The 17,443-nt window shown below is 41.5% G+C and overlaps 1 protein-coding gene and 1 long non-coding RNA gene across 4 annotated transcripts; one reads left to right on the top strand and one right to left on the bottom strand.

Annotated features, from left to right (window-relative positions):
- Positions 1–634: 634 nt before the first annotated feature.
- si:dkey-79d12.5 (maternal B9.15 protein) lies at positions 635–5,647 on the bottom strand. 3 transcript variants are annotated; one of them, XM_061288881.1, is made up of 6 exons: positions 5,453–5,647; positions 3,892–3,995; positions 2,746–2,924; positions 2,331–2,468; positions 1,900–2,254; positions 635–1,785 (listed from the first exon to the last, which is right to left on the bottom strand). In XM_061288881.1, exons 3-6 carry the CDS (start codon positions 2,916–2,918, stop codon positions 1,558–1,560), a joined length of 894 nt encoding a protein of 297 aa, XP_061144865.1. In that variant the 5' UTR covers positions 2,919–2,924; positions 3,892–3,995; positions 5,453–5,647; the 3' UTR covers positions 635–1,557. The 3 variants fall into 3 exon arrangements, with proteins under 3 accessions (XP_061144865.1, XP_061144866.1, XP_061144864.1); XM_061288882.1 differs by having other exon boundaries at positions 3,892–3,962; XM_061288880.1 differs by lacking the exon at positions 3,892–3,995 and having other exon boundaries at positions 5,453–5,645.
- An 88-nt stretch (positions 5,648–5,735) lies between these two features.
- On the top strand, positions 5,736–14,938 carry LOC133160864 (uncharacterized). Its single transcript, XR_009715959.1, has 4 exons — positions 5,736–6,071; positions 7,483–7,594; positions 10,075–10,339; positions 14,791–14,938. It is a non-coding gene; the product is annotated as an uncharacterized LOC133160864 (long non-coding RNA).
- Positions 14,939–17,443: the final 2,505 nt, after the last annotated feature.

The following is a 17,443-nucleotide window of genomic DNA, read 5'->3' as shown; positions in this document are numbered from 1 at the left end:
ACCGGGCCGGAAGGGTTTTAAGAGAAACTTTTAAGGAATGGGCTGTTCCCATAACGATAAGACGGCCCAAAGGGCACAAATATTATTTTGCAAAAAAATTGAATATAAAGTACTTAATGCATGGACAGACCGCAGTGTTTCCGCAACTTTATGGACTCTCGTGGAGTCAGATGGGCCGCTAAATTGGATTTTTGGGACCTTTTGGTTCTCCCAATAATCTTGGATTATCTATCTTTCGTACACTTAAAAATTAACTTTGCGTTACATCGTTGCAGTGCTTTGCGTTTGACTTCATCCAATTGTCAATGTGCGTGTCTTTATTTGATGTTTTGACTGCAGCACAACGACCTCTAGTGGATGAAAGACGTCACTGTTGACTTCATTTCACAATTTAGTTTTGTTCCTTCAATAGTATCTCTCCACTTGTGCAACTTTTGACACTGTTACGTTTTATTCAGTTACTGTGTAAAATGTATTTTTTTTGTGATAAGGGAGAGTCAATGGTCAGTGTTTAATTGATTTGATCTTATTTAAAGATGGAATACTTCAGTGTGCACTTCCACACTACTGTTATAACATATTGCTAAATAAAACATAAGATGTCATTAAAAAAAAAGATAAAAAGACAAGGATATCAGTTGTTTGGTGTTGATTTAATCCATGAGAAATAAAGTATTAAATAGAAAAAAGGCATAAGGAATGGAAAATGTTGCTGTTGCATAGAAATTAAATAATAGTAAGGTAAAAAATTAAATAATCAGTTTAAACGAATCAGTGGGCATCCATTAATATTCAAGCCTGAATGTACAATTTCATAGGTAACAGTCAGTAAAATGGAATGCAAGCCGTCTGGGAAAAAAAAAGCAAGCGTGACAGCCGTCACACTGATAGCAGATTGAAACCCATCGGTAAATCACAAAGCAACATTGACATGCACCAAACGGACAGCAGATGAAAAAAAACACCCACTTAAATATTCAAATGCAACTGGTACTCGAGTAAATCATGTCCTCGAAAAGCAACATACTGAAAAAAGATACAAATTACAGTATCATTGAGTTTCCAGTTGAGTGATCAAATATAATTAAGAAAACGGCATTAAAAAAGTGTAAATCAGTCTTTGTCATATCTAATATTAGCACTAGCTTCAGGCATTTGAGAGAAAATATTTTTCTTATTAAAAGACATATGTAGTTTCAAGACTTTAAAAGACTAAAACCCTGAATCGCATTTTGTTAAGATTAACACTTGTGTGTTCACATTGCTGTGTTTGTAGAAGAACACGGGGAAAATACAACCTTTAAAAAAAGGTCATTATCTGGCATAAAATGTATTGCAGAGAATACCTGAGCATATACAAGCACCCAATTTACTGTGCAGATTTGATAGGTCCCGCGAGGCGGAGGAAAAAAAAAAAAAAAAAAGCCGTTTAATAATTCTGCCGAGAATAAGTAACTGACAATATACAAATGAAAACATTAGACATAAAAGAGATGTGCAAGGAAAATCTTAAAACGTGACACTTGTGGAAAAGTTCCTCTTCTGCCTCGCGTTTGGCTAAATCGGCACGGCCGAGGACCGCAATCTGAACATCTCATCATTCGCAGGTTCCCACGGCTTTAGCGCCGCCTGAGGAACGACAAAGTGTGGCCGAGGAGGGTGTGGCACGTAGTGCACTAACACCGGACAGGGCGGAGGCGGAGGAACGACGAGCATCGGTGCATGGTTCATGCAATGGGACCAGACTGGTACGGGTGGGCAGAAAAAATGGTGCCTCACTGGAACCTGGAAGGTTGGGAAGAGAAAAAGACATCTACTTTAGGCAGCGTAACAAGAGACACACTAAGTGATAAAGATGTCACAAAAAAAAAAAGAGGGAGCAAAAAAAACATAACATACCACATTTCTGTCGTAACTAACTCGGTTTGATCCACCTTCATGGCGTCTGCGAATTTTGGGCACCTTCATTATCTTGAAACCGTCGTCCTGCGCCGGCTGCTTTTCCGGCGGCGGCTTTTTTTCTTGCTCCCCTTCGGTCTCTTGGGCCTTTGCCGCCACAGCGACCTCTTCCTCTGTGTCGCTGGACACAGCCGACCCGCAGTCGGAAGACGTGGCAGAGTGATAGTCGGACGTGTCGTGGTTTGTCGGGTTTATGGGCAAATCCTCCTGTGCTTTGTTTCCGCTCTCCTCTTCCTCCTCCTCATCTTTGTCCGTGAAAGAGGCTATTGAGAACGGGTAGCCGCTCTCTCTGGATCTGTGATGAGATGTCGATTCATCGCACACTTGATTGTTTGATGACAACATGCTCACACTCCCAGACGGTGACTCACCTCACGCACACCTCCAGCGGGTCGATCCACACGGTGACTTCTGGAGGAAGGCAAAGGTCACTGGGTGTGAGCTCGCTCTCTTTGCAGGCCTTCAAGAGCACCTCATCTGTGGGTATTCCCCTATTTATCCGGATACATCTGAAGGAAAAAAAAAAACGTAATTAAACCCTGACACGAGCTTGAAGCGAGCACGCTGGGCCTACTCAAAAGTAGCAGCATAACAATTAAAGGCGTCGACTCCAAACATTTGCTTGATATAATTTTAATTGCTGAAACGTCAGTAAAGTTACCAAAATAAGAACGGAATGTACGATTGTTTCATTCAGTCCGAACGGCTAAGAGTGTTGACATAGAGAGAATTATAACAGTTATGCTTCTCTCAAGGTTGCCAAAATGAATACGAGCGTCAATTCACCTGAACGCCTGGCCTTTGGTCGGACGGTCCGGGTACCAATGGCCATCGTACTTGTCGCATAAGAGCCGCTGAAGTTTCTCGGCAAACAACTGCGCTTTGGCTTCATCCAGCTTGCCTCCCGCCACAGCAAGCCGCTTGAAGAAGTTGACTCCGGCCTTCACCTCTCTTTTCATGCTTGCCTGCACAGAGCAAATGAGAACTCACTTGCACTTGTCAACAATGTATAACTGTTTTTTCACGAGGGTTTTTTTATAAGCAACCTACTGATAGATACTTATTATTGCAACAATTAAGTTTGCAATTGGATAGATGTTAAATTACCCCTAACAAACCAATACGCCTTTTTATAAACACTTTTGTTCCTTTACGTCACGTTGCAACGACTTGTACAGTGATCCGAAAAAAGAACTGGACATCCTACAAATGCAGCTGAGTGTTAGCAAAAGGAAGTTGGAATAAAGGCAAACAACAAGCTCACAAGTATTATGACCTGCACATTGAGCTGGTTGTTTATCTTTAGATAGTGTGTCCGTGTGAGGAGGTTGCCAGTGTCAGTCTGACCGGGGGAGAGGAGCACGTCGATGAAAAACGGCCAAGGCAACTCCAGCTGGGCTGCAAAGCTGGATGGATGTTTTTTTTTTTTTTAGCAGTATGCCACTAATACCGTTTAAGTTGTGTGTGTGTGGGGGGGGGGGGGGGGGGGGGGGGAACTTACATAGTAACATGCAAAGTTCAAAGAAAAGCTCTAGAACCATACAATTTGGAGTTAAACATCATAAGGGAATTACCTTGATGTGTCTCACGAGATTTCAGCATTATTTATGGAAATCAAAGAGGAAGGTGGCCATTTTGCAGTTTGCCGGTTTCCTCTGAAAACTAAACAAGCCCATTCTGATGGTCAGATTTACGTTACGTCTCCAGAAATCTACGCCCATGAGATCTCGGGAGTTCACGCGATAAATAACTGTGTAAAAGAGAGCTATAAAAACAACAAAATAACACTATTAAAAAAAAATAAAAATAAAATAACTACTGACGAGAAGAGTCTCGGAAATCATGTTCCAAAAGCATATCAATGTAAACTGAAGTATGGCTATTGATTACACACTGCTGTCTTTTACACGGTTGTTATTGTGTGAACTCAACTCTTCAGCGTGATCTTGTGGTCGGAAATTTCCGGAGACGCAACGCAGCCGTGAATTGCTGCTGCGGGTCTTCTGCAACAAAATCGCAACGTAGCTGTTCCCCACCTGGTGTGAATTGGGAGTGACGTATAGTTGTTTATTTTGCCACATAACTCAACTGTCACTTTGTCACGGAATATCATGTTCCTCGTTTCTCTTTCTCGCGTCTCAAATTGCAGATAAATGCAACCTTGTACTTGACTTTATCCTGAAGTTGTGTTTATGGAACTGAAAGTAGATAAAATGTGGCTGACTAAGCATTTTAGAATGTCTGGAAAGGCAACAGACTTAAGAGCAGGTTGCATTTGTTTGCAGCGCGAAAAGTATTACCTTGCTAGCCTAACATGTTTACATCATAAAGCAACAAGGATTAAAGGATAAAAGGAAATGATAATGTACATACATTTAAGTTTCTTGTTTGATTCCCAGGGAGGGAGGCCATGTCTAATTTGGAGAGTGAAACTTGGAACTGAGATGGACTAACTTCAATTCGATTTGGTGGGAAACCGAGAAATTGCACGAGATAGCGCTTGTGTTGTCCTCATTAGCTTGAACCGATCTCGTCTGGCTTTGGGTGAGATGCACAGCACAGCAGTCCATTGCAGGGCACATATGAGATATTGTAAAAATCTTTCATTTAAATTCAGACAAAACCAATTTGGGCATGGGAAGGATATGCAAACGGCAGACATTTTTAAAATTGTAATCCTCACGTTAATGACCAAGCCCATAAGAATAAAAGCAAATGGCATATTTTAGAAAACAATGTTACATAGCAATTTATTTTACCATTAGGCATTATTTGAGTAATGTCAACCATAATATTTAGTAGTTACCCCTCCTAAAAATGGTTCCTGGTCCAAAACGGGACCAGCAGCCTCTTACCATTATCACAGGATCTTCAAATAACATTAGGACGATACAAAGAAATTCCTCTTTGCTAGAAAAAGTTCACTTCAAAGAGATCTTTTGTTTTTACGTCACTACAAGCTTACGTCACCACAATCAGCCCACTTTACATTTATCATCACTGAAATCGTGTTAATATTTGAAACTGGTTACTTAATTATTTAAGATCGGAAGAAACCCAACGGACTCGTTTTCGCCATCCGCGTCCCACATGGACACAAAAACACAGCGGCAGAGGCAACACGTGTCAGTCGGTGCTCGGATGGGCCCGATGAAAACTCCACTAAATCGTTAATAATGTGAAGGCTTTTTGGTTTCGATGGAAAGCGAAATGCTACGTTTGCCCTTTTCTGGCAGAGCAGAAATCCCCTCGTTGGAAACTCACTCAAGTGGGTGGCAAAAAGAAGTTTACGCAATAAACTATTAACGACACGAAAAACGGTCACCGAGAGAACTCCATTTTAACGATAAGAGAACGTAATAGGAATATTTTGTACTCATGCAGTAGATGCGGTTGATCATAATGATTTGGACCCAAAAATCAGCCCTGATACCATAAGAGTATTTTAAAAAATGAGCGCAAAAAAGACCAAAAAGAAAAAAAATCAACTCACCACTGAGTATTCAAAAGTGTCTGTTCAGTGAAGATCCGATCTACTCGTCTGATTGTGATCGCGGGGTGGCTCTCTACGCTGCCGTGTGGACTTATTGTGCTCGCCACATGTTGCTTCCTTGTTCTTTCTCACCAGCGTCCTCGTTGCTACAGCGTGCGACTCGCAACATTACCGTCAGTTGTGTGACTCACTTCCTGTAACCGAGTGTCATCAGCTCGCTGACAAATTTGGCGCGCTAGCCACGCCCCCACCACACCATATAAGGACAAACAGGTAAGTTGCTTAGTTGACACTATGGCGACTCGGAAATGTCTTGTTGCACCATTCCGTTGAAATGCTCGTGGCTGGATGATTATTTGATACCGTTAAGAACCACGCTCGACTATGCAACAACTTTGCTCAAGATTAATTGTGAACAACTTTGTATATTTTTTGCACATACAGCTATGCTAACTAACTGCTACCTTTGACACTCGAGCTCATAGCTAAAGCAAGTTTAAAGTCTTCAATGTACATAGCTTACATGTTTTGGGAAGAAGTCCCCGGAGAAACCCGATGCAGACACGCGGAGAACGTGCCATGCAAACTACTCATTCCGCTACTCTGATAGAAGTCAAAGGTAAAGTCGACAGTCTCACCTCGACAAACACATTTTGTTTCATTAACATTGCTGATTGTCATACATTTAAAAATAATAATAATAATAATAATCAATGTGTAACAATGATTTTTGTTTCTCTTGGTTTAGTTCCAAATTTTGGAATTTCAGGAGCATTCGATACACCTCTGTTAACAATTTTATTTAATCGTGTTCTATTATATTTCTGAATCCTTGTCATGTGTAAATTTCAAAAGCACATTGTGTTTCTCATTTTTCAAGGCCTCATGCTTATGTCAGTGCTGTTCTATGTAGTTCCTCCTTTCAAGCCACCCAGTGCTCTTTAGACCGCACACATCCAGCCATAACATGAGTCAGTTTTTTGAAGGCTGTTAATGTGTACACAAATACCCATTATGACCAGTCATTAAGTGATCAGTAATGTTGGTACTCTTATCTGATCATATTTATGGCAATAAGCATTTTTAATAACCTATAGACTACTTTAGAGCTTAGTGTCACACAGTTTATTCTCCATCTACAATAATATCCCACTGCGTTACTCTTTTCGACCGCTAGAGAGCAGCCTTGTGTCTCGAAACTTACCAACGTGCGACATGATAAATAAAAGCCAGAATCTTATTGGTACTGCTTCATATTTGAGTAATAGTGCTTGTTGTGTAACTTCAAATATTTGTTTTCATTTATTATGTTTTATTTTAGAAAATGTGAATTGTATATTTTTCCCCCCCATCCACTATCTTTTTATTACTCAGGTATTAAATATTTAAAAGTCATAACTGATTACAAAGACTGAGCCATTAGTCTTAATGTCCTCTGGCATGATTGCATTTGCACCTCTTAGCTTTATGTTCCTTCTCTTTTTTCATTTATTTTCACGGGGGTCTTTGTGTGGTTATACTTGGTGCTATTTTCATCTGTGGTTGTCTTGAGCTGAATCTCCGGAGGCCCTTCCTGTTATTAACTGTAACCTTGATTGCATTACAGAGTCCTTAAACAAGCACTTAATTTTCTCTAAGCGTCGTAGGTCGTTCGGTTCATTTATCGGTGTATTTATTTGCTCGTTTTCCATGCTGTGCATCACCATGCTCAATTGATTTCCCCTGTTGGCATGGCATCTTCGCTGCTCCAACAAACGAGCGAGTAACAATCAAACTGAAATAATTGTGATTTAAACACATTTTTCACAGCGTTAGACGCAGCGTTAGCTATTCAAGTAGTAGTAGTCGTAACACGTCTGGAGCCATCAGTGCCGGGCCGCACGCCCAAGCCACATGCAGCCTCCTTTGCCTTTAAAAACATATTGATTTCTCTCTTTCACTGGGAGCTTAAAGCGATCGATCGGTCGGGCCATTTCAAGATCAGTGTAAGCATTCCTTGCCCTAAGTCACATGCCGGCTCTTTCCCTCAGGTAATGACCGACCTTGAGCCTTGGACCGGCTTGTCTGGCTGCAGAAGTGTGGCTTTCAGTCCCTCCACTCGGATCCCCTCAACATGCCTTCGTGCCTTCCGAACAAAAAAAGGTATGAACAACACCTTCTCCTTTGACCTTTAGCTTTCTCTCCTCTTTCTCCTCCTCCACTTGACTGTGGATTGATATCTAGTTGGATTTGCAGTATATTTGTTTTTCAAATCAGAGACTAGTAAAAACTGTTAAAAAAGATGAATGGGAATAAAAATTGCTAGCAATATTTGTATTTTTAAAAAATGAAGACAATTTGTCATTTTAGTCATGACACAAAGTCCAGGCAAGATTTATCACATAAAATAATGTGGCGGGCCGTATCTGGCCCCCGGGCCTTGAGTTTGACAGATTCTTTGTTTTAAAGACACGACAACTTATTTTAGGACGGGTTTCATGACACCAAAGTAAGAGCTGAACTCAAATTTTAGCCGACTGTGCGTTTGGGCTTGTCACTGTTAAGTAGACGACGGCGTTTTAGTTCCAACCGCTTTACGTTGATTTACACCCGAGATGAGAACATACTGGATCTTGTCAGCCAAGGACTAAATAAATTGTCTTCTCAGCACAAACATTATCATTTATTTTCAGCTTCAGCCTGATTCCTAGTTTTCCAGCGGATTATTTAATAATTTTCTGAGATTCACAGGATGTAAATCCAATGTAAAGATGTTTTCTCAGCAGTTAAGATGGCCTTAAATCAACCCCGATATCAGTTTAAATCAGCAAGCAGACTCTTTCTCACTCCATGGAATGTTGCTTGTGGCTTTTTAATTGCCTATATTTCATTCCCACGCCTTGCTTTGGTCTCATCAAAACGTAGAATCCATTACAGAGCAACTCCAGCTCTGGCCCCATCAAAACGTGGAATATATTACAAATCTACTCCACTTCAAAGTGGGTTGGGAATAAACATAACAAACATGAAAAGAATGAAACATTGTGGAAGCAGGAAATAAATCACATCTTGAGGGATCACACTAGTGCAACAACTGATCCACATGCTCGAGGAGTACTTTACTTCGCTATTATGGATTTGGAGTACTGCTTCTGGGCTGATGTAGCAAAGCTGAAGTAAATTTCATGTAACACGCTTAGGGAGTCTTTGCGGTGGGTCGCACTACTGACCTTGACCCTGAAACTCCCAAATCTGTCTCACCTCTTCTTCAACTCTGTAAGCTCATCGCTGCGGTGGACCAAATTTATGGCACGACAGAATGTCATCGTCATTTATTCTTTTTTTAGTTATTGAATAGATTTTAAGACTTAAAATCTATTCAATAACTAAAAGCCATACGTCTTAAACTAAAATTTAAGTGTATCATTTTGAGAGCGTGTGCAAAATATACTCCACACATATGTCGAGCAGAACAATTGAACATATGCAAGCCTGTGCAAGAGGAGAGGTGCAGGGTGGTTCAGTTTACAGTGTGCCCTTGTTGGCCTCTAACTGAATCTTTCCAGATCTCCTGACTGGCCTCCTCCTCTCTTTTTTTTTTTTTTTTTTTGCTGCCTCCACAAACGAATCACTCAAGGTGAGCGGGCGGGCCTTACTCTCATAACTCATTTTTTCTTCCCCCCCCCCCCCCCCCCTCCTTCTCTCTCAGTTCTTTGAGAGACAAACGTTTGAAAGCAAAAACTTGACCCTACGCCTGAAGAAAATATATTATTTCCAAACACCGTTGCTATGGAGATGAGCAGATCTCTTCAGTGGTCTGACATTAACCTCGTACTCTTTCCTTGACTGCCGACCGCTACAAACACACTTTATTCCTCCCGATCAATATTTCAGCAGCTGCCTTCAAACACATTAGGCAGCCCATTAATATTGATGCGGGCCTTGGAATAGTAAAAAAATAAACACATGTTCTCATTAGGATGTCATTGTGGCGATTTTGGTGGCGTGTACAGTATTAGGAAATGCCCTTTTCATGTGACACTCGTGGGCCGGCTGCCCTAGCCTTGAACCACCATTTACAAACCTTTCCCTTCCCCCCAGCTGCATTTCTCCCTCGGCCTCTTTTTGCACCCCTGTGTAGTCTCTCTATCTCCCTCGGTCTCTCTCTCACACACACACACTCGTGCAAGCTGAGTGTCTTTCCTGTATGCTGGGGGGCCAGCAGAGGGGAAGTACACCGAGAAAGAAAAGCACTCGGAGTTCAAGTGCACGAGGCTTAAAGACACAGCTGGCTCTGACAAAGAAAAATATACCAAAGGGAAACAAAACAGCCGCAAAGATCCGAGGGGAGGGGGGGGGGGAGGATAAAAGAACGACAAGTTTCATTGGTATGTAGCGTACGGCTCACTTGAGAGGAAAAAGAGGGGGAAATTCAAAAATTGAGGAAATTTGTCTCCTCCCCTTTTCCTTTCCACATTTTCCCTCCCACCTTCCTTTCTCTGAATCGCCGTCCCTCCCTCGCACTTCTCCTTCATTCCTACCATGCATACACACACACACACACGCACACGCACACGCACACACGCACACACACACACACACAGGAGGCGATTGATGTACTCTCCCCCCTTCGCTTTTCTCAGCTCCAGCTTTTTCCTTTCCACCTCCCGAGACTTTGGTGGCTCTCGTCTCACACCACAGAGGAACCGGTTCCGCGCAGCCGAAGCGCATGCCATCCCAGCAGCCCCCTTTTGCCAGCCCCTCATTTTGCTGCACGCAACGGATCAAATGTGAAGAGTGGATTGGCGCAAAGGCTGGAGGGAAAACAGAAATGTAAGCCTGCTAGTTAAGAGGGACTCCCGAGTGGGCCATGTGAGAGGAATCAAGTGGCTGAAAACGCGGGACAAGGTAAAAAGAAAAAAGGATTTACTTGGTCTCTTGATGTTGTTTAAGTAGACATTTTTTGTAATTATTTCAATATTTCTCACATTGTCTACGTGGAGCACGGATTTCATTTTATTTCCAATATTTGCCAAACAGTTTAAGAAGTAGCCAAAAACTCACTTTTCTACTAGCCAAAGTCTGATTCGAAGGTCCATTAGGTTGCTGAATGGTTGTCGAAAACCTGTTACATTGATTTCAAATAATCTGTTTAAATAGTGAAAGATATCCGTTAATTTGCCCATGGTGCTTCCTCCACCATGATGAATCGGATATTTGCCAGTGTTCCGACTACTCAGTGCTCTGCACCCATACTTCTAAGTACCTGTGCGATTGTGTCATGGGCCTCTCACCTCCCCGTGTGTTTCCAGCCTCTATTGTGTCCGTGACTCTCCACATGGGCCCTCCAGGGCCTGTGATACGTCCTCTTTCAATCCAGGCTCTTAACAAGCCTACCTATCTCCATGGAGACCTGCTCACAGTTCTCAGGCCTTGAACTTTTCAACGCAAATGCATGCAAACTGACAAAGATGGTCTTGATAGCTGCACATTAGGTTTTGTTGATGGATGGGATGGATGGGATGGATGGGATGGGATGGATGGATGGATGGATGGATGGATGGATGGATGGATAGGGTGGATGGATGGATGGATGGATGGATGGATGGATGGATAGGGTGGATAGGGTGAATAGGATGGATGGATGGATGGATGGATGGATGGATGGATGGATGGATGGATGGATGGATGGATGGATGGATGGAAGGATGGATGGAAGGATGGATGGATGGATGGATCTCAAGGAAAGATTTGAAATGCATTCTATCTTTGTGCGCCAAATCTCAGTTCAACAACAGTGAAGGCCAATCTTAAATCAGGTTTCTTCAGGGTTTCCTCCTTCCTCCTCCTAAAGAGTATCAAAGGCCATACTTTTAGAAAGTACGGCCTTTGATACTCTTTAGTCTGAACAGAGCACTTGCTATATTAAGCAGATTGAAAAAAAAAAAAGTCCAAGTCTGCTTAATTTAATATCATACTCAAACATAAAAGCAAATGAGACAAATATTTTGCTTAACAGCATTGAATACTTCTATGGATAATTGTAGATTATTTGACCTACATTGGGATTTCAATGACAGAATGAATCTATGCCTTAATAGATGTAAACATATCTTAACTAGGCTTTATTTTGGGATTGAGGAGAAAGACAGTGAGAAAGAGATGTGACCACCATGTGACCATCCACTATGGCTGTACTAAAGCTCTCACTGCCTGAGTGTGCTATATTCCCTCTGGACTAAGTGTTCCAGTTGCATTTGTCTGTCTTCTCTAGGACACGGGGTTGAAATGGGGCTATGTTGGGAAAGCTCCATCTGGATACCCACAGGGCTTTCCTACTTCATGAGCACAGTTTCCCTCAGCTAGACTGAACAGCAAAATTAAAGTTGAAGTATTTTTTTTTTTCCTCCAGTATTTATCCTTTTTATAAAGGTCTGATAAATACCTTTTATTTTATTGCGGGGGCAACTAAATTTGATGATTTAGTTGACAATACTTAGCTTTTGTTTTGTCACATTTCTGCCCATAAACACAAACAAAAAATATATATATATATATAAATAAATAAATATTTTTTTTCAATTTCTTTACACTGATTTTCAGCAACCCAAAATGAATCAATGCTCACAATTAAATATTACGTGGTGGTAGAACCTATTTAAACTAATTGTGTTTCAGGAATTCCACTTTTGAAGGGACCAAAAGTAATGAGACCATTTTTTTTTTTAAAGTTGAAGTTCATTCCTGGTGATTGTCTACCAAGGCTTTGGGTCTTCAGTTCTTGCTTGTTCTTTAATTTGTCACCCACAAGGCACATACTCGCGAATTTTTCACATTTTGCATTTTCGCTTTTTCCCCCCTATTTCCCCCATTTTGCATGGAAAAACATCTGTTCCTCATTTAGCGTAATAAGAGCAAATAGTGTTGCCCAGAAAATGAGCAAATTCATCCTGCTGCTTATGACAGGTCAGCAAACTTGCACAACAGTTGATGCAGGGTCTTTTTTTTTCCCCAACAATTTATGTTTTTTTTTTTTATCTACGACAAGATGACATGTATGAAATATGCTCCTCTTGATAAAATAAAATCGGACACGATTTAAATCTTTCACTGTCAAATGGACTTAATCCTCAAACAGGGTAATCCAGCGTCCTTTTGCGCCTGTCGTTGAGTCAGGCGGTTTTGACAAGGAGATAAAACCCATCGCCCATGGTTTTCGTGTATTTTAGTAAAGCAACCCTTCTCGTTTAAACCTAATCTTGGATGAAGGTCAAATATATTAATTTATGTTGCTGGATTGGAATATAGATGATACAACATTTTTCTAACTAATTTGTTTTATTTAAAATGTCTTGTTTCTATTTTTGCTCAATTTTGAGTGTGGTGAATTATTAGACTATATACCTGACACTGGCGAAGCTAGAGGGGGATTCGCGGGGGCACTGACCCCCCTGAAATATGTTTGGTAAGCCCCAGGTGCAAGGTCAGATAATTAACTTTTGGCATTTTTGACATTTTTTTCCCCACGTATTTCCACTCATGCTCTGTAGAGAACACATAATAGACGTCAGCTTTTTGGGGGAGAATATTGGGGATAAAAAAAATGGTGTTGTGTACATTCTGCTGGTGATGGAAACTGATGACTTTTTGAAAGTCAGCATTGAGAATTTATTATTTTCATCTCTTCCATCAGGGCTTGCTCCTGTGTCTCATATAGCACTTTTTATCCAGCAAATTGGTTTTGGGCTAAATTGCTGTCAGGGTCTGTCTTTAGTTGAAATCCAGATTGAGTGTAGTGTTCCTCAAAGTTCTTTATGAAATAGTGTCAGAAAAGGGCTGATTAGCCGGAAAGCCATGTGTTGTTTGTGGACCCTTTAACCCCATGACCCCTGTGTGAGCCTCTTATATTGGCTTTGATGGCTAGCACTCTCTTATTGTTCATGTCATCGGTTTCATCGGTTAATGTCATTTATGTCAGCATGTAGAACCAATCAGAACCACATCATACATATATTTCCTGTTTAGAACAACGATCAAATACCCCTTTGAAGGAAGGAAAAATTTGTTCTTTTTTTTCCCCCCATCCAGTGTTTCATCTTTGTCGATTAATATAGCAAATTATTTGACTTGTAAACCAATGATTCCGCTCAAACACATTTAACAACAGTTTACTTTGCACTTTGTAGTGAAAACATTAATTAAGTAATGAGTTGGGTTTGGCAAGCACTTCATTTTTCTTAGCTTGATCCCGAAGTTGAGTTGCATCATTGTGTGAACAAAGTATTTATTCTTCTTTCACTGCAAATAATCATTGTGGTAACGATGGAAATTATACCCTAGACAGATAACCAAGCAGTCAGTCACAAGGCTGATAATACAGACAACCATTCACATGTAAATTCACCTCCAGCAATTCAATGTCTCAACAACAACAACAACAACAACCAAAAATCTAATTTGTGAAGACTGACTGAGCCATGTAAGAGGCAACTTTTTTTTTTTTTTTAATTTTTTTAATCGTCGTCTGGATTTGGCGAGCAGAGCTACTGGAAGTGGATAATAATCTAAAACTGACTGATTTTCTATTTATTTTCTATTTTGAGTTTGTCCATATGAAATGCACTTGAGAACAGTTTATTACTGTAACAACCATGCATAATATAACTATTATTATTATTATTATTATTATTATTATTATTATTGTATAATTCATGATTGCAAAGATAGTATAATTTTAAAAATATAGAATAATATAACAGCTCATCTGGCAGCAGGAGAGGGGAAAGTAAAACATTTTTCTTGGCCATTATCAGCTAACTAAATTGTGACCACCATTTTTCCCAAAATGGGTTCGTTCTGTATCGAACGACCCATCCTGTTCATCTGAGTTTGTCTTAAAGTGGAAGTCTGGTCGGAAATGTTATTCTCTTTTCCCTTAGTCTAAACACATTTTTTTTTAAATGTATCGATTTTACATGACTAATAATGACATTATCAAATTAATTCTAGACAAAATATTAACATTATACTGCTGAAAAATGCTAAATAAATAAAGTATCCCTTTAAATGTAAGTTTCTTGTTGTAGACTAACTCTCAAGTGTATTTCTATCGATTCCTATCCATTCTAAAACCTCACAGTTTTGTAAAGTTTCATTTGGAGCTGATCCTTTTAAGACGCTGCATTGTAGCAGTGAACTTTTATCTTTCGAAGCCTTGGATGGAAGTCTAATCTTGTTAGAAAATATATGGGTCACCTCCACAGCCATTTTGTCCTAAAGCCCGGTTTGAGTCTGACTGTACAGTAAATGACCTTGTCGCAAGTAAACAATGCTTTCACAGACATTTATGCTGTTTGCAGCGCATCACCAACAAGCAGCCCTCGCTCCGTTCGGGTCGGCAGGGTCACATCTGTAAGATGAAAGGAGGTGCCGCGGTCGGCTGCCTCCATCCAAGGATGGAAAGGTCAGGAAGTGGCCCCAGCACAAACACCAGGCTCATTGTTCAAGTTCAAGGTAACGTTGAGCGGAACTTCTATTCACTTTGCGCGGGGCTTCCAGGGCATCTTTGAATGCCGCATGTTGTGCTCGTGTGTTGGCCCAGGTACATTCACAAATGAATCAAGCCACAGCCAATGTCGGAACGCCGTTGACCCCCCGCCCCCATCCTCCGTTATGTCTGCTCGGTCGTCAGCTCCTCATTAGCTCCTCGCAGGGGATTTCCTGTTCGCCCCCCTTTCTTCCTTGTTCCTGTTCAACGCTGAAAACAATATTTTGCACTTTTTGTCTCCAACTACAAAGTATTCCCGATTGAACACTTTGTGCTAGTTCGCAGTTACTGCACGGGAGAGTTTCGAAAAGGGTTTATAGAGCATAGCGTTGGGAAGTCTGGGACTAATTGATTACTTTGCACTTCTATTGAAAACTGGAGCACACGTACACACAGAGGCGCATAATTCAGAGTCTGACTCACCCCCTTAACAGAAAATCAATAACAATACAGGAATGATTAATCAGTCCCTCCATAGACCAATACACACACACACACACGCACACTCTCTCCTCTCAACCCCAATCGCCCTCTCTCGGCTCCGTATCGATCTGAATGCATTTGCTTCCCGCTTATCCGTCACCTCGCCCCCTCCCCCCCATCACGGACACACAGCCACTGCGTCGAGCAGTCACAAAGAACCTCCTACCAAAGGAGTTTACCCTACACACGCCATCGTAGGAGTGTGTGCGTGCACGCACAGAACCCAACCCACGTCACCGCGTGGTCTCGGTCCTTTCTGTTGGCGCCCATTTTGTATGCATCACTTGATGGGATTTGACTTCATTATTCCCGAGTGCAGATTTGTAGGGACCTTTTGAACGTGCAGGTGCATTACGTGTGTGTTTCGGTATTACACACACAGCAGTCTAAACACAAGGCAGCATTCTTAAAGGGCTTAAGTGACAGCCCGCCTTGCTCCACCCCCCCCCCCCACTCTACAATTCTGGTTGGTGGCACACAGGTTGCCATGACGCCAGACTGTTTTGTCTGCCCTTTGACCTCTTTAAGGGGTGCTGTGGTCAATCAGGCATTACATGTGAGGAGCAAATAGAAAAGAGGAGAGGGGGGGGTGCATTTCCTCTGTAAAATTGAGGTCCAAAAGGTTCCTCTATACATCCGCTTTGTAGCTGGCAGAAGGTGGGGAGCTTCTGAGAAGCTGGCGGTCGAACAAAAGCACATGTGCACGGACATGGCTAAATGAACTAGGCTGCAGCTCCCAGCGGGCAGGGACTTATTATGCTCATTGTGGAGCCGGACAGCTAAAGCTGTTTGGCTGCTTCTTTTGAAGTTCTATTTGTCGGAGGAGAGCGGGAGGCTTCGCACTTTTCCCTCCATTTCCCGTCGATGCAAATTTCATCAATTCAATAGCACGCAATGTTTAGGCCGCAGAAAATTGTGCGTCTGCATTGCCAGTCCTCCCAGTTGCTGTCAAGCGGCACTTTTATGACATTAAGATCAAATGATTTACCATTGGTACACAACTATGTTGTCAGAGAATCTGTTTCCACAAATGCCAACAGTCAAGACATCAATGGGGGGGTGATTGTCACCAAAATGCCATGTGGAGCCTTATCAACATTGCGATTCAAAATATTGGCTCACACTGCATACAAATTAATAACGGTTTGATGAAGGTTGAATAGGATTTGATTATTTAATCAAATAGTGTGTCTGTCCATGGGCTAAAGCGATGGAATCCTGAATTTACGAGATTGCCCGAAATATTTGAATTGGAAGTTCAGTTATTTTTTCAGTCAAGATTTTGGTATGGCTCTGCTTCATACGTCTTTTGATTTTTTTTCAATTGAATGAAACTTAGGAAGAAAAATGGAAAGAACACAAACATAACTTCGCTTAAAGAGATGAGCCGGCTCTTTTTTTTTTTTTTTAAGGGCTATTTCTGTATATCAGGTATAGAACATTGCTGCTAGCACGTTTCCCCTCATAATCACAAACATTCTGACCAATCACTCCAGCATGCATAAGTTCACAACTGTGCCATGGCAACAATTTGGCTTGTTGCCAGGCTGTTTGGGTTGCCAGGCAAAAGGTTCCCATGGCAACGATGCTTTTGCCATCGTGGTATAAAAGCCCCATTCGAAAAAACAAAATCAGTATTGCAACATGTCACGCTTTTGCTGCATTGGGAGCGAGTGCATGTAAGGACACGGATGTGCGACGGTGAAAATTGGCCCCGCTACTTTACCGGCTCGGCTTCCCGTATCTCTATGTTCCATCATCTGGTCACCGCCGCACAAACTTTAAAGCTTCAAAGCGAGGCGCATCATTTACTATGATTTTCTTCTATGTCTTTGAAGAACTATAGCCTTTATCTTGTGGAAAAAGAGGCAGGCCAACTTGTGTTAAAGCCAGAGCGTGATAATTAAGAGAAACCTTGACGTTCAGATTCATTAAGAGAACACCTCCAAGACAATTTTCAGCGCTTTTTGCCAGACAATCTT

Source organism: Syngnathus typhle, linkage group LG10 (genome assembly GCF_033458585.1).
Source record: "Syngnathus typhle isolate RoL2023-S1 ecotype Sweden linkage group LG10, RoL_Styp_1.0, whole genome shotgun sequence".
NCBI lineage: Eukaryota > Metazoa > Chordata > Actinopteri > Syngnathiformes > Syngnathidae > Syngnathus > Syngnathus typhle.
The sequence above is the reverse complement of the archived record's forward strand: the minus strand, read 5'-3'. Positions and strand labels throughout refer to the sequence as shown.

Bases quoted from the DNA above. Each gene is read 5' to 3' on its own strand.
- si:dkey-79d12.5 (XM_061288881.1), bottom strand. From the start codon at position 2,918: ATGAAAAGAGAGGTGAAGGCCGGAGTCAACTTCTTCAAGCGGCTTGCT. The intron at 2,469-2,745 runs GTGAATTGACGC...TTTTTCCTTCAG, and splicing joins ACCAAAGGCCAGGCGTTCAG to ATGTATCCGGATAAATAGGG. The intron at 1,786-1,899 runs GTATGTTATGTT...CCAACCTTCCAG, and splicing joins TTAGTTACGACAGAAATGTG to GTTCCAGTGAGGCACCATTT.